General features: G+C 44.0%; 1 protein-coding gene across 1 annotated transcript in view; it reads right to left on the bottom strand.

The window, feature by feature from the left end:
- The window catches only part of KIAA1324L (KIAA1324 like), a 47,055-nt gene that overhangs the window by 27,199 nt on the left and 5,235 nt on the right, over window positions 1-14,621 (bottom strand). Inside the window, 3 exon segments of the mRNA XM_008638362.2 lie at window positions 2,172-2,258; window positions 4,817-4,964; window positions 5,642-5,837. Of these exon segments, the coding sequence (XP_008636584.1) occupies window positions 2,172-2,258; window positions 4,817-4,964; window positions 5,642-5,805 (399 nt within the window). The 5' untranslated portion in view covers window positions 5,806-5,837.

Genomic DNA, 14,621 nt, shown 5'->3' on the forward strand with positions numbered 1-14,621 from the left:
CAAAGTGTGCTTTATAAAAATGTTTCCCAACAACCCTGTTGGAAAAACACCAAGAGCTGTTTCTGACCTTGTTGAACGCAGAGTTTGGGAAAAGCTGTTCCTGCCTTTATCCAACTACTCCTGGCACTCAAGAGCTTTTATCTCTAGCTTTATGTTCAGATGTAGTCAATCAGTTTGTTTTTAAAGCCTTCATAACACTTTCATAAAGAAACTCAACATGACCCAGAGTTTGAAAATCCAGTTCACAGGTGAGTTTTGCTTATAGGTTTTAAAAATCAAGCTCTGCCTACATGTAGCACTGCAGTATCATGACCAGTAAGCCAAGCACAAACCATGGCTGTATCCAGCAGCAGTCTCATCCCTCCTGCTCACTTCTGACCACAAACAGCAGATGAGATGAAGAAAACAACCTGGTTTCTCACTGCCCTGACCCACTTTTTTTTTATGGTGTTGTTCAGCCAGTGGCTGCACAACCCCTGTGGAGGGGGTGGTGGGGTGGGGGTATCATGGCTGTGGTAAGGGGCAGTAGGAAGGCAGGACAACTCTTCCAGCAGAAGTGTTGGTGCATTCTGTCCTCAGCTCACTTGTGTAACTACAGTGTCACTCATCACTAAAAGCAGCAGGTTCACCAAGGCCCTGCATGGCCTGCAAAGCTGTACCACATCTACTGGCCCAGTACAGACGGAAACCGGCCTGAAAGTGCTATGTTTTCACACAAGAGGGATAAACTCTACCAGCATAAGGGTCCAGCATAATGTGATTTACAGCAGTGAGTGTTGTACAGGCCTGGCAGGACCACAGTTTTTGTTCACCCAGGATAAAGAGTTCAAAAATTTAGCAGAGTAGAAATACAGCATATTGTATCTCCCACACCCAAACATCTCCCACCCATAGGGGCAGAGGAGAGCTGAGCTACCACTTCTAACAGGGGAACCGGGACCATATTGAAACAGGCATCAGGTTGTGTAAGGTGAGGTACCCAATGCCAGCTCGAGTGCAGTAGGACTCACCTGCTGAGAGCAGAAGCAGCAACTGGAAAATTGTGCTCACAGAAGACACCTTGACAGGATTCGCAGTGCAGAACAAACCCTTCAGGACAGCCAGAACCATCATCTCACCTAGCTTAGGTGTCTACATTTCAGCCAGCCATCCCAACAACTTTCATGGACAGTGATAACACCTTCACACCCCAGATGACGAGCTCAGATGACACCATCTCCCATGCAGACTGCTTACATCCCTCAGCTCACCCATGCCAATGCCCTGGCCTTGGATCTACCTCTCAGCTCATGCCACCCATCCCTCCTCACCCAGCTTTCCAGCCTCCCAGTGTAAGCTGCACTGGTCTTGCACCTGAGCTAACAGGCACTGCCAACCAGAGCTGGCTCAGAAATAGAATTTCTCTTCCAGGAGCATAAGCAGACCATGGAAAACAGAGAGTATGCTGCTGCCTATGCCCACAAAAGCCTTGTTCTTCTGGCATAATGTCACCTATGCTGGGCCTTTGCTGATATGGCTCTTGGGAAAAGGGTATGCTGGTGGAGTGGAAGCCAGGCCTCAGCAGATTAGCTGGTCTGCACATGGTCCATTCACAGAGCAAACTCAGCCAGCTGGGTCACGGGCCAGCCAAAGGGCTCCTACCCCCAACATGGACAGGCTCATATCCATGCTGCAGGAGCCACCACGGTGCTGCCAGCTTGTTTTTCACACAAGCCCCCGTGGAGCAGAAACTGCGTGCAGTCCAGCCCTTCTGCACACACTTAAGAATAAAATGCCTGTCCTGCTTGTCTCCATGTACACACCCCACTGCTACTGCTCTGCCAAGACACAAGGAATAATCCTGTGCTCTCAGGAGCAAACAACTGTTGTAAAAGATTTCAATTACAATCATGCAAAGTGACTGTGGCATGCAGATTTGCATAAATCTATTTAACCTCACAAAACACTTGATTCAAAGCCCAGGGAAATCAATACAAAGTCTTGCATCTATATCATTTCCTTTGGAATCAGCCCCTTAGGGATCTCCATGACTTTTCCCCTCAGTAGTAGGGAAGCTCTGCTTCTTCAAATGCATTCACAGAAGCTGGCCCATGTTTCGTGTCTCGACAGAGGAAATCACAGACATTTATAAATGGAAAAAGTCTTCATGAAGGAATTTTTCATACACTTACAGAATGAGAGCCCCATTCCCCATTGTCTGTGAGCTTCACCCATTTGTCTGCTGTGGACTCCATTTCTTTGCACTGGTCATTTTGTATCTGTTAATAAAAACACAAGATCAGTGACTACAATCAAGTGCATCTCTGTTAGCATAATGACTTCTGGGAATTACAAGATTCAGCTCTGTTCCTCTTGTCTATATATATTTAGACAGCTGCCTTATTTGTGGCAAAATAAACCCCCAACTTTCAAAATCTGCTACAGGTTAAGAGTTCCTCCAATGGCCCCCTCTGACAGAGATGGCAAAAAAAGAGCAGGATGAGATCTCAGACTTGGCCTCACACTGTATGGTCGGACAAGGATGCTGCAAATCTTGTCTTGCTGCTTCCTCCTCCTGAGCCCATCAAGACTTAATTCGCTAAAAGCCAGAGGCTTCTCAGTCATAGGGGAAGCAGGAGTGGATGGGCCGAAGCTGGAAGACAAAGTATTTTCTCTACAGACAATATGTGCTTTGTCTTTGGCCTGCTGCCACCTGACCTAGGGATGAGAGTAATGCCATCAAGGGAGAGGCAGCAGGCCATGGAGAGTCTGTCCTGGCAGAAGTGTGAGGTTGGTTGTCCCTTGCCCAGGTCCAGTGCAGCTCAGAAGCATTTCATTACAGCAGGGTTTGGTGCACTTCTTTCTTCTTATAATTGTCTTCTCAGATGAAAAAGTACCAAGTCCCTCTGAGGCATGAGATCACATACTCAGGTTTTTTTGCACCAGGGAGAAAGGCCACTTCAACACTTTCAGACTTGACCTGGAGTCAAGGATCCTCCTTAAAGCTGCTCCATGTCAAGTCTGAAATAAGTTGTGCAACCCCACATCCTCCAAAGCATCTGTACACTCAATTCCAACTTAGATCAACAGCATTGAGGAAAAGAGGTGAGAAGAAGCACCTGTTTAGAAGGTAGATCCCTAATTATCTTGTGCAATTGAGCTACAGCATCTTTGTGTCTTGGTTCCCATCTGCAAAAACAAGGTAAGAATATATAGTGTCCTCTCATCAGGTGTAAATGGCTTCAATATGTAAATAGAGCCAAGGAAGGGCAGATCAAACACCTCACCATTTCCCAGTAAACTGCCACTGAAATGCCACTGTCCAGAGCTAAAGTGTCATTGTTAAATATATTTAAGCACAAAGGCATGCTGGAGGAAAAAATTGACTTTTACAGGAGCATGAAATATGGCTTCCCTGAAATACCGAGGCTGACTAGGAATTTATGGGCATTTGGATAAAGGACCGAACCACTCACTGCTTCTTGAACATGGAATGATAAATTCAGAGAAGGTGAATGAGTGGGATATGGATAAAAGCAATAATCAAGAAGCCATTTTCAAAGCCAGTGCTCAGAGAAACAATATATTCGCTCCATTGCAGGAACAGACCTGCCAGTCTGTCAAGCAACTGGAGCTGGGATTCATAATCCTGGCACATTCACCTGACAGCAGAAAGCATATTTGCTGCTTTCTTCCCGTGAAGAAGGCAGGATAGCCTAATGCAAAACAGAAATGGCTAAATAACATTGCCTGCATAGTCTGTTATCAAAGTGCAATAGCAATCTATCACACTGATGTAGCAGCATGAAGGTGCCTCCAAGAGGTAATTTTTGGCTTCCTTTCCCAGCTCTACTGAAGATAAGGATACTTTGCACTTTTTTCCAAACTTCAAGAAATATTAACCAACACCAGCTAAGACTTCTCACTCCTGTGAGTTGCCACGAGCTGTGTTTTTCTGATGGAAAACAGAGCTTGTCAGACAGGTACAGGGGCAGTTACAGAAGAGACTGAAAATTTCCAGTCATCTGCCTTTCTGAGTCACCCCCTATTACATTTTTTTCCATCCCAAATGGCAGGTACAACATGACAAGGACAGTGATACAGGTGTCAGTAGAACCTTCCAAAGCATCTCAGTAACGTCGGGCATCTACACCCCACAGCAAATCCTGGTGCTGGGAACCCTCCAGCTCACTGGACACCAACCAGTGCCTCCAGATGGGCAGAGCAGGCTTGCCTTTCCCATTCTGGTCACTGCTGACCAGACTCTTTCAGCAATTTGAGTATACCACGGTGCAAGCCCAGCCAGGCTGTTCCCATGTCAGAGCTAATGATCCCCAGCCCCTCCATTTCGCAGTGCAGACACCTAATTCCTACTGAAAATCACCTGAACTTCTCCTGCCTTTCTTTTCATCTTACTTACTAAATTACTAGGACACAAATTGACCTAAAGGTTTCCACATACTACTGCCTTGGAAGAAGTCTTTTTAAATGTCAAGTCCTTCAAAGACAACTCCAGTCAAACACCCCCAAATGAAATCATCTACCACCAATACCTGTCTTGCAAAAGGCTGGACTAACTGGGGCAGTCATGACCCCTAATGGAAAAATCCCACTGCATGGCAGACAGGATCAGTTCAGACTGAGTTTTGAAGATGAAATAAATGCCACAAGACAGTATAAGTGACAGAAAGAGAAGCACATTTTTTTTATCTTGTTCAGCAATAACAAGCTATGGGCATACAGGGAACTTAAAGGGGGGGAAAGCTGCTGATAATGATCTTTATCTGGGTTGAATTCTTACTATATATAATTGGATTCACCATATAAAAAGCCTTACAAAAAATTCAAAGAAGATGTTGTTGTCAATATACTGGTATTCAAAGAAGACAGAGCCGGATTTCTTCAGGTGCACGGCGTAGATGAGAGAAACTGTACAGTCATCCCTGTTTGACTCTATGTAATTCCCTCGAGGCGTCCATGAAGAGCTGATGAACATAAACAAAACAAGCCTCAACTGAGATCACAGATACTGAGGAGACTTTTTGTGCACTACTATACAAAAATATGCTACATAATAAAGACCCCAGAATCCCACAACAGCTAACTGCAGTGAATTTTTAAATTTATTACAAGATTTCCATTTATTTTTCAGATACAGTAGATAAAACAATTTTATATCTATTTTTATATGGTAGATGAATAATATAAAATATAATACTTTTCATTAAAACTGTGCATGGGAAAGGACAGGGTACAAAAAATTTAGTACTCAACCTATACAAGAAAGGTTTATTATCCACAGGTTCAATATACCTTCAATTACACTCAGAAACAGCCTTCTGCAAGCACCACAGATCTAAATAGGCTGTAAAATGACCTTTTAGCCACATTTACTGTACCATGACCCTGGAGCTTTCCAGCTACAAATAAGAGCAGCTCCAGGCTGGTCTTAAACTCACTGGCTGCTGATGAGCCCAAGAAGACCATGTTGACAGCAAACAGATGGGACTACAGATTTTACCTCCCAGCCACTCTTGTTTGCCCTTAGCAGGTCTGGTTACCCTCTGCAGAGCTCAGATGAGTCATTAGGCAGCTCTGTGCTGCTGAGCTGTCTCAGGTTTACCTGCAGCTGCCTAACCCAGGTGCAAACAGAACTTCTTACTTGTTGCAACTGTCGGCTTTACTCTCAGATGAGCCAACGGCCGTGTCCATGAAAGTTGCCACGTTGGAGAATCCTGCTGGCAGCTCATCCCACTCGTCAAACTTGATCCCGCTGCCCAGCGAGTAGGTCCCCTCTGCACATTTGCTGCACACCTGGTTCTTCATCTCCAGGTACTCACCAGAGGCACAGGAGAAAGCTAGGGAGACAATCATTTACAACATAGGAATGGATTCATCAACCCCTATTAACTTCCATTCATTTTTTTGCCACTTAATTAAGACTGAACTGCCACTAAAGGGAACTAAACAGAATGTCCCAGTCCCAGGAACACAACAGCTGAACTACCAACATCAGCTGCAAAATTGAGATGTTCACCTGCTTTTTCACTAATGTGGCAGCACTGAAACCAAATCCCAATGACAGCTCCTGATTCGCAGCTCGTCTCCATCAGCAAAAGACTTTTAGAAACAAAATCTCTATTGACAGATTGTGTCCAAAAGCAATTTGTGAAAATGAGGATTTATAAGAGTTCTCCTCGCCCTTGCTCACCCAACTGTTACACCTTGAACTCAATTAAAACCACCAGTACTTGAGAGCCAGAACAGACTTTTCTCACTCACCTGAGTGTACAGTAGCAGGCTGACAGTAATGTAACACTACAAACCTTGGCTGAGAGTAGTAGACCTAATCCAAAAGTCTCTTCTGTGTTTCTCCTCACATGAACTACCTACAAAGCCTCAAACATCTTGCCTGATAGACCATGTGGTCGTGGAAAAGGTCACCCACAGATCTGTGACTAGAAGATGAGGATCTTTGATTAGGTTGACATTAACATGCTGAGAAAATAACCACTGGTTGTCAGCACAGCAAAGACAGTATTCAAAATCAGTGTAATTAAGGGAAGTATAATTAGGAGGTATATTCACAAAGTGGGTTTTTTTACTGATGTCTCCAAAATTATTTCCTCCAAACAGCTGTATGCTCCTTGTCCCCCTTATCACATCCCTGCCTGCTAAGGGAAGATTATTCCCATTATAAAACAGAAACCTGGACAGCAGCTGAAGTCCTGTATGCCCACAGAGCCCCATGCCTGTGTCAGGAATCATATCTCCTGCCAGGACACTCATTCCCATGGCAGGCCATCCCACTTTCCCTCAGTCCCAGGCTGCATCATGTCCTCTTTGAGACTGAACATCCTGAATGGAAAACAAATGAGCACTTTCTGCAGCACACAGTACTTCCTACAATGTTTGCAGATTTTTTAACTGAACTATGCCAGTCAAGCCAAAGCAGGATCCAGGGCAACGCACACAACTCACATCCCAAGAAATGATGGGATTTTCTTCTGTTTCACACATGCCACGTTGCAGAGTGACAGATATTTCATACACTCTCTTTGACAGACATAAACTCATTAGCCTGAGAAACTGCAGGATGAGACCATACTAGCAGCCAAGTGGTGAAACTGGCCCAAAACAATGATGCCGGCTCAAGTCCCAGAAAATGTGGTTCCACAGATGTGCCAATGTTTATCCAAACTGCAGAAAAACTTGTATGACTGTAAGTACTTCGATAAACTCATGGCTGTGTAACACCAATCTCCATCTGAATCCAACTAACAGTTCAGGCTTCCATTTCTGTGCCAGTACTAGCAGGATTTGTTTGTATAATTGTCCTTGATGTCCACTGGAAACAAGATGAAAGGTCCATTTGATGGAATGATCTGCCAAAGGGTCATTTTTCCTTCTTGGTCATATCAGCATAGTCTGAATTTGAACCAGAGGCCTTCAACCCAACAGATTTCTAACCTTGTTGCTCACTGGTGATGGACCAAGAAGGAAAGTAGGCAGGATCCACACAGAGATGGGTGTTGGGCTGGGAATAAACAAGGAAATCCTCCCACAATGGATTTCAGTGAAAGACTGACAGATGGACAAAAAATCCACCCTCAGTGAGGGCAAGTGGTTCACTGTAGGCAGTGGCACACGAGGTACAGCTCACATCCCACCTGACTGACTCTGTGACCTCAGCTCAAGCCATAGGATGTACCTGGCCCTGGGGTGTGAAAGAGCTTTCTTCAGAGACTTGGACAAAAGCAGTGAACACGTCCATGTGTGTCTGAACTGCGACCACACTCTGTACAGCTTTTCACCTTAAATACATAAAGATGTCTTGACTCATTGCTTTAGCATTATTAATCAATCTTGCTTTATTTTATCCTTTTGAAGGGTGCAGAGAGAAGCTATCAGAAAGGGAAGTAGAAAAGTGAGTTCTCTCACAACCTCTTTGAATTCTCTAACAGTTTCAACTTTTTTTTTTAAAGAAAGCTAAATAGCAAGAAATTGAGAGTGCTGCTTAACCATTCCAGAGTAATGAATTTCAACTAAGGAGTCAAGAACCATGAGCAATTCCCTGCCATAATGAAGATGCTGAGAGGGCAGCAGAGCCTCCTCTTCCATCGCAGTGAGGTTGAGCAGAGATTATTACTTTAACCAAACTAATATATTTTAACCCCTCGCAGACTGATAATTTGAGAGAAATAAAAGGGTAAAAGAGATCAGGCCAGCTGCCACATAGGACACATCATCCATCTCTCACCTTCCAGGAAACAGATGAGCCTTTATCTTATTTGGGTGGGGAATTGTCTTCTTTCCTTCTTCTAAGAATTGTATTTCAAAGGCAGCAGCACTCCTCATCAAAACACATCCCCCTGCAAGCAAACTGGCTCTGAGCATTCCAGCTGCTTGCCAGGTTCAATTTGTAGCTGACTGTGGCTAATGGCAACATCAACCACTTTCAGCATTGGAACAGATGCAACATTTGGTCTCGTTCCAGCTGGAGGGGTGTGGGCAGCAAACACAGTGTGTGGTGAGCATGAAGATGGTCTCCTCTCCTAGTGTCCCACAACTTGGTCTTCCACCAAGGGGGAGACCAAAAGCCAGGGCAAACCCTCTTTAATCTAAGTTGCATCAGTTCAGGAGCTTGTTCCAGCTGGAGACAGGGAGGTCAGAGTCACTTGTGGAAGAGCAGGGCACAGACAGATGATCCAGGGCATCCCAGGAGCTTCTCCTTCCTCGTGGCTGCTCCATACCACTAAGATATAGGTGAGCACAGATGCAGCACTTAGCAGCAGCCACAGAAACAGCCAACATTATTGCAGCATCGCTGTGTTTGTGAGGGTGACACACACAAGATGCTGCCAACAAGAAGGGTTGCATCACAACATAGGAAGTTAAGGTGTTACACAAAATCCTGTATTTTAGGCATGTGCTCTGATTCATCCTCCACTAAACCCTCCCTCTTGCTTCAGAATCCAGAGGAAAAATTAGTCTCCCAATGAGAGGGAGACTTTGTGAACACCCCTGCCCCCAGAGTCCATTTGTTTAGGCATTTGATACTTAATTTGCAGAGGAACCATCTCTACTGAATAACTGGACATCACTATTTCCTCTCCCTCTCTGACTCCCCACTTTATTATTACACCTTTCAAATATCAGTTTGGGTGCTACACACCAACTTACGCACATTGCGAAGACCGCATGTGATCTTTCTTTCTGTGAAGAAAACTGTGAAGTGCATTAAAAGATTTCATGACTTGCCCCCACCATGGACATTTTTAAAATTGGAAGAACATCCAGAGGCAGTTAGGAACAGCATGACACACTGTGGTGCTGGATACACTGCTGCCTTTGGAGCTGATGCAATTATTGGTGATTCGCAGCTGTTGCTTTCTTAAACTACAGAAGTAAAAAAAAAAAGATGCTGTGGTTTGTACAGGTGCCCAGTCTTTCTGACAAAAAGATGCTGTAAAGTACTGTTTAACCAGACACTGCCACAGGCAGCCCCACACATTCATACACACATGCAATAAAGCTGACACCGTATGCACTTCATAAAAAATTGACAAGAGATATAGTACTAATAGTCACCAGTGTGTAAGTCCTGTCAAATAGACCTCAATTCATTCTTTAAAAGGATTACAAGTCACTTGATAAAGGTGACAGAGTGGATGTAATAGACTTAGGGTTTCTAATACAGTTAGCTTAGTTTTGTGTGTCACTCTGATCAAGAAAGGTAGTGCTGCACAACACCAGCGGGGCACATCTTAACGGGATTAAGAACTGCCTGAGTAACAGATCTCAGATGGGGCTGTCGATAGGAAACCATCCTTGAGCAGGGAGGAAGGGGGCAGTTTTGCCTGCCCAGGACTGAGTCTGATGGCTGCCCACATTTTTATCAATGATCTGCAGGCAAATAGAAAAGGAATGGCATTAAGATTGGCAGGGGAGAGACTGTTACCAAACCTGAGCACACTCACAGTGTGCTTTAGGCAGAGTCAGAGGTAAAGACAAGCTGCTGAGGGCAAGGAGTGCCAGCCCTGCCTGCAGAGGGCTGAAACGTATCCCAGAGAGCAGCAAGCCTGAGCGTGGGAGCAGACCCACCATTCATCAAGAACTTCCACTGTCAAGGCCTCCAAAAAAGGCACTAGTGAGATCTGGATAAATTTAGAGGTGGAGGTAGAGATATGTAGGATGAAATGCATATTACAGGGAAGAAGATTGTTGTAATACTGCATATAGCTGTGATTTGGCATTTTTATGAGGTCAGTATGAAACAAAAGGGCTTCAAATGGTTTTAAAATTAGGGGTAATGTCTTGCAGTGAGAGATCTGAAGTGCTTAATCTATTTAGTTTATCACAAGAAGATTGAGAGTCAACTTGATTAATATATAAGCATCTCCCGGGGGAGAAAACACAAGATCTGCTGCACTCTTTAATCAAGCAGAGAAATGCGTAAGAAGAGCCACCTTCTGGAAGCTGAACCCAAACAAACTCAAATTGGAAATAACGCACAGATTTTTAATAGGAAGAATGACTGGTTGCTGGAACAATCTGTCATGGCATGTGATGGACCCTCTGTCTCTCAGGTGTTTCACACCGTAACTGGACACCATATGAAGAAAAGCTCATGCCAAATACCCATTATCAGCCCCACCATCAGCCTAGCCAGGTGTATTTTAATGGTCTGAGAGGTCAGACTAGAAAATCTAATTAAAATCCCTACTCTTAAACTCTGTAAGTCAAGATCAGTGGCGCCTTACCTCCCTCCCAGGACACACCATGAGGACTGGGGCATCCTGAAGCAGGAGCCCTGCCCACAGTGTAACTACTTCCAAGGAGTGCTTGCAATACATCACTTGGCAGATCTGATTGCACTTTACGACCACTTTGCAGACATGGAAACAGCTCCCCAGAGGGCAAAACAGACCATAAACAAGCTTGTCTCATTTGCCCTTTGACTGCAAGTCTCCAGGGTCACATTCTGTCTTTTAGTACAGCTGTGGCCCTCCTGGTGATTTTGGTGGACTAGGATCAATACTATTTGGCACATTTCACTTCTAGTAACTGACCATAACGTTCTTGCATTGCTTAACTCTCTGATGCTGGGGATCAGGACAGGACTACCATGAACAAAGACTGACAAACTGAGTAGATCCTCACACGTACTTGACTACTCAGCTTCTCCTGAGGTCTTTCCTCTGCAGTGCTTTCTCATGTCAAATATCTTCCAGATACTGCCACACAGTGAGAGGGATCAGAATATCTGGTATTTCACCAGATGATTAACCAAAGCTGTCTCAGTACCCTGCATCCTCCAACACCAAACTATAATGTATTCAAATGATTTCCTCCTTTAGGAAGCTCTGCCCACTCAGTCTCACCTCCTCCCCCATCCAGCTTCCCAACCCGCACCACTTGGACCCACTACTTCTACCTCCACCACTCTTCTCAGCAGACTTTTTCCTCCAGACATTTCTTACTTAACAATACCTACAACTATCTCAGGTCTTTTGTTTATTCTGTTGCTACTGAACATATGCACATTCATGTGTATACTTCTGTGTCCCCCTGGCTCTCAATAATTAGAATTTTAAAATAAAGACACAGGACTGGATTTTACCAGGTTGTAACAACATTAGAAGGGGATAGCAATTGAGCAAATCTACACAAACCAATGAAAATACAAAGCAAAAATAATCTGAAGCACTGGCTTTCCAGCTCTCCCCTCTCCATTCCTGTGTTGCTCATCCGAAGTCCCACCACCTGGGATTCAGGTGAGATGCTGCCATCTCCTGCGGGCAGAGTCAGGGCTGAATTGTCTCAGCCTCCCATGGGCAGAGGTGAAAATTGTAGCTCAGAAAGGAAACATGAGGTTGGCAGCATCAGGCTGCTGTGTCTCTGAACAGCTGCTGTTTTCAGCAGACACATGCCACAAGCCTCCATGCCTGGAGGGGCAGATGTGGCCAAGGACAAGCCCAGGGAGGCTTTTCAGTGACAGCCTGGGGCATCAGGGTCCACACAACATGGAACCAAGGATCAACCAAAATACAGAACGAGGAAGAAAAAAAGAGGAAGACAAAGGATGAGAGGAAATCATTGCTTCATTATTAATGTCTCCTATAATCTCACCAGCTTCAGAATGTCTTCTGTGAATAATTTATACAAGGCTTCTCCAATAGACTGTGAATAATTGATGTTCGTTTTCTTCAGTCATCATTTCCCAATGTGTTACCAGGAACCAGACTGAATCTTAATTTAAAAAAAAAAAAAGGCTGTCTAGACTGTTTAGGCTTGAACCATACTGAAGCCTGACATAACTTGGTGAAGAGTACCTTCTGTGGAAGAGACCTTCCCTTTTCTTAGGATTAAGTAGTTTTTCCTTTTATCCAAAAAATAATGAAATAGAACAAAGCTTTTTTCAGTTCACCTCTTTTCCCCAGCTGGCCTGGCACATGGGACACTTTAATTATCATTTTATTGCATCATTTGGATACTGAAAGGGGTGAGTTTGGAATGGAAATAATCAATTCACGGCAGTGCAGTGTAGGGTGCAGGAAGGCAGCGATCACCAAGAGGTCAGGAAGCACATTTGCCACCAGGGTTTCAACAGCCATCCCAGTGGAGATGGCAGGAAACAGACCTGGAGGTGACTGAGCAGCTCTCCAGCCCCCACTGACTCCATCAGGCATATTCTGATTGCTCATCACCCAAAGTGGTTCTAGTGCCATTTGATGTTCTCTGCACACACACACAGTCCTTGCCTCTCATCTCTCTACCAAGCCATAATAAATCCCAAGGTCTTGCCAGCTGCTTCCCTACCGAGAGAGAAATTAATGACACAGAGGAATTTTTTTTCAACTTATTTAATTACATTGTATACATGAACAAGGTGAAGAATTCATCAGAAGACACTAAGGCCAGCCTTTCCCTCCATAGTCTCACATCAACATGCAGTTCCCAGTAACTCTTCTCCAGGAATTAAATTCTAAGGGTTCAGTGCAAACTCCTCAGCTTTTTAATTATTTACCTATTTTGTTTTGAATCTGTGCTTCAAAAATCCAAAAACGTGACTTGTTCTGCAAAAACAGTGTCTTGCTCATGCACAGAGTAAAAATTCTGGAAAAAATACTTGTAAAACTGGGGTATCTCTCAGGGCATCAATCCACATGGAAATGCCATGGGAAAGTGTAGCCTCAAGCCACAGTCCAGGTGAGAAACCTAATACTATCAGTAAGACTCACCTACCTGACTGGAGTTAGGAACACGAATTAGCAGGGATGCTCTAAGAGGAACAGGAATAAACATCTGCTGGGGTGTTTTGCTAAATCACAGCCTTTTAGTAGCAGCTCTCAAACTGTGCTGTGCACACCCCTGCTGGCTGAACAGCTTTGCTCCATGGCAGCCCTGCATTACTGTGTGTGTGCACACAAAACCTGCAGATGCCCACTGACTTCAGGGGAGTTAGGAGCAGGCCCAGTTCTTACCTGCTTGGGATATCCAACTTTACCAAAGACTGAGAGAACATCAAACTCAAAACCTTCTATTTAAATTTCCTGTTATGAAAGAAAAATGCTAAAACTCCTGCTGAACATGTAAATTGCCTTAAAGTGTTATAAAACATACAACCTTAAAAAGGTCATTTGCCCTAATTGAGTCTGCAATTAGCACGAAGATCCGTATCTCCTCCTGTGGTATCCTGGGAGCAGATTACACAAGTTAGAATACACTCAACAACCACAGCTCAGTAGCAATAAATCAGGTCAAATTTTGCTCTCAGACTCCAGTAAAGCACATCATAATTGAGGACAGTCTATTTTCTGAAGTTGGTGGAGCTTTTCACATTTGTCATTTGGTACAGGCTCACAAAACTCACTTCAGAACTAAACCACATTTCTGATTTCAAAGAAGTTGTTCCCACCTTAGCGGCACCAGGTAAAGGTGCACATTGCTAAGCAGGGCCACAGAATCACAGAATCATTGGAAAAGACCTCTAAAAGCATCGAGTCCAGCCATTAACCCAACACTGCCAACTCCACCACTAAACCATGTCCCCAAGTGCCACATCTCCACGGTTTTTGAACACTCGCAGGGATGGTGATTCCACCACCTCCCTGGGCAGCCTGTTCCAATAATTTGATCAAGTTCCTCTATATTATCAATATTTTTTTGTCTCCTTTCTTAAGAAACCTTCCTGATGATAATTATAACTGGCATTTGGATGCTGACTATAACAATGACCCTTACCAGCACTTTTCTCTCTTGAACACAGCAAATGCAACTCCTTTAAAAATGCTGTATTACTCTCACTATAGTTTATTATGCACATAGCACTACTAAAATATGCATATATTTATGAGATAAGGTGCCACCTATTCTTTCCTAGGACAGTAAAAAATAACTAATATTCTGTTAATATTAGAAATAAGGAATAAGAGAGTTAATATTTTAAAATAATATGAGGTCAAAATGTGACCCCTATTTTCCTTTTTGGGAAAAAAAATCTTCTGAGATGAGAATATCAGTGCACCTGGAGAGCACACCATGAGCACACTATTTGGGTTATACTTGCTGAGAGAGGGAAGGAAGGAAGAGAGGAAGGAAGGAAGGAAGAGAGGAAGGAAGGAAGGAAGGAGGGAGGG

The sequence above is a fragment of the Corvus brachyrhynchos genome, unplaced genomic scaffold, assembly GCF_000691975.1.
Source record: "Corvus brachyrhynchos isolate BGI_N302 unplaced genomic scaffold, ASM69197v1 scaffold307, whole genome shotgun sequence".
In the NCBI taxonomy this organism is placed as follows: domain Eukaryota; kingdom Metazoa; phylum Chordata; class Aves; order Passeriformes; family Corvidae; genus Corvus; species Corvus brachyrhynchos.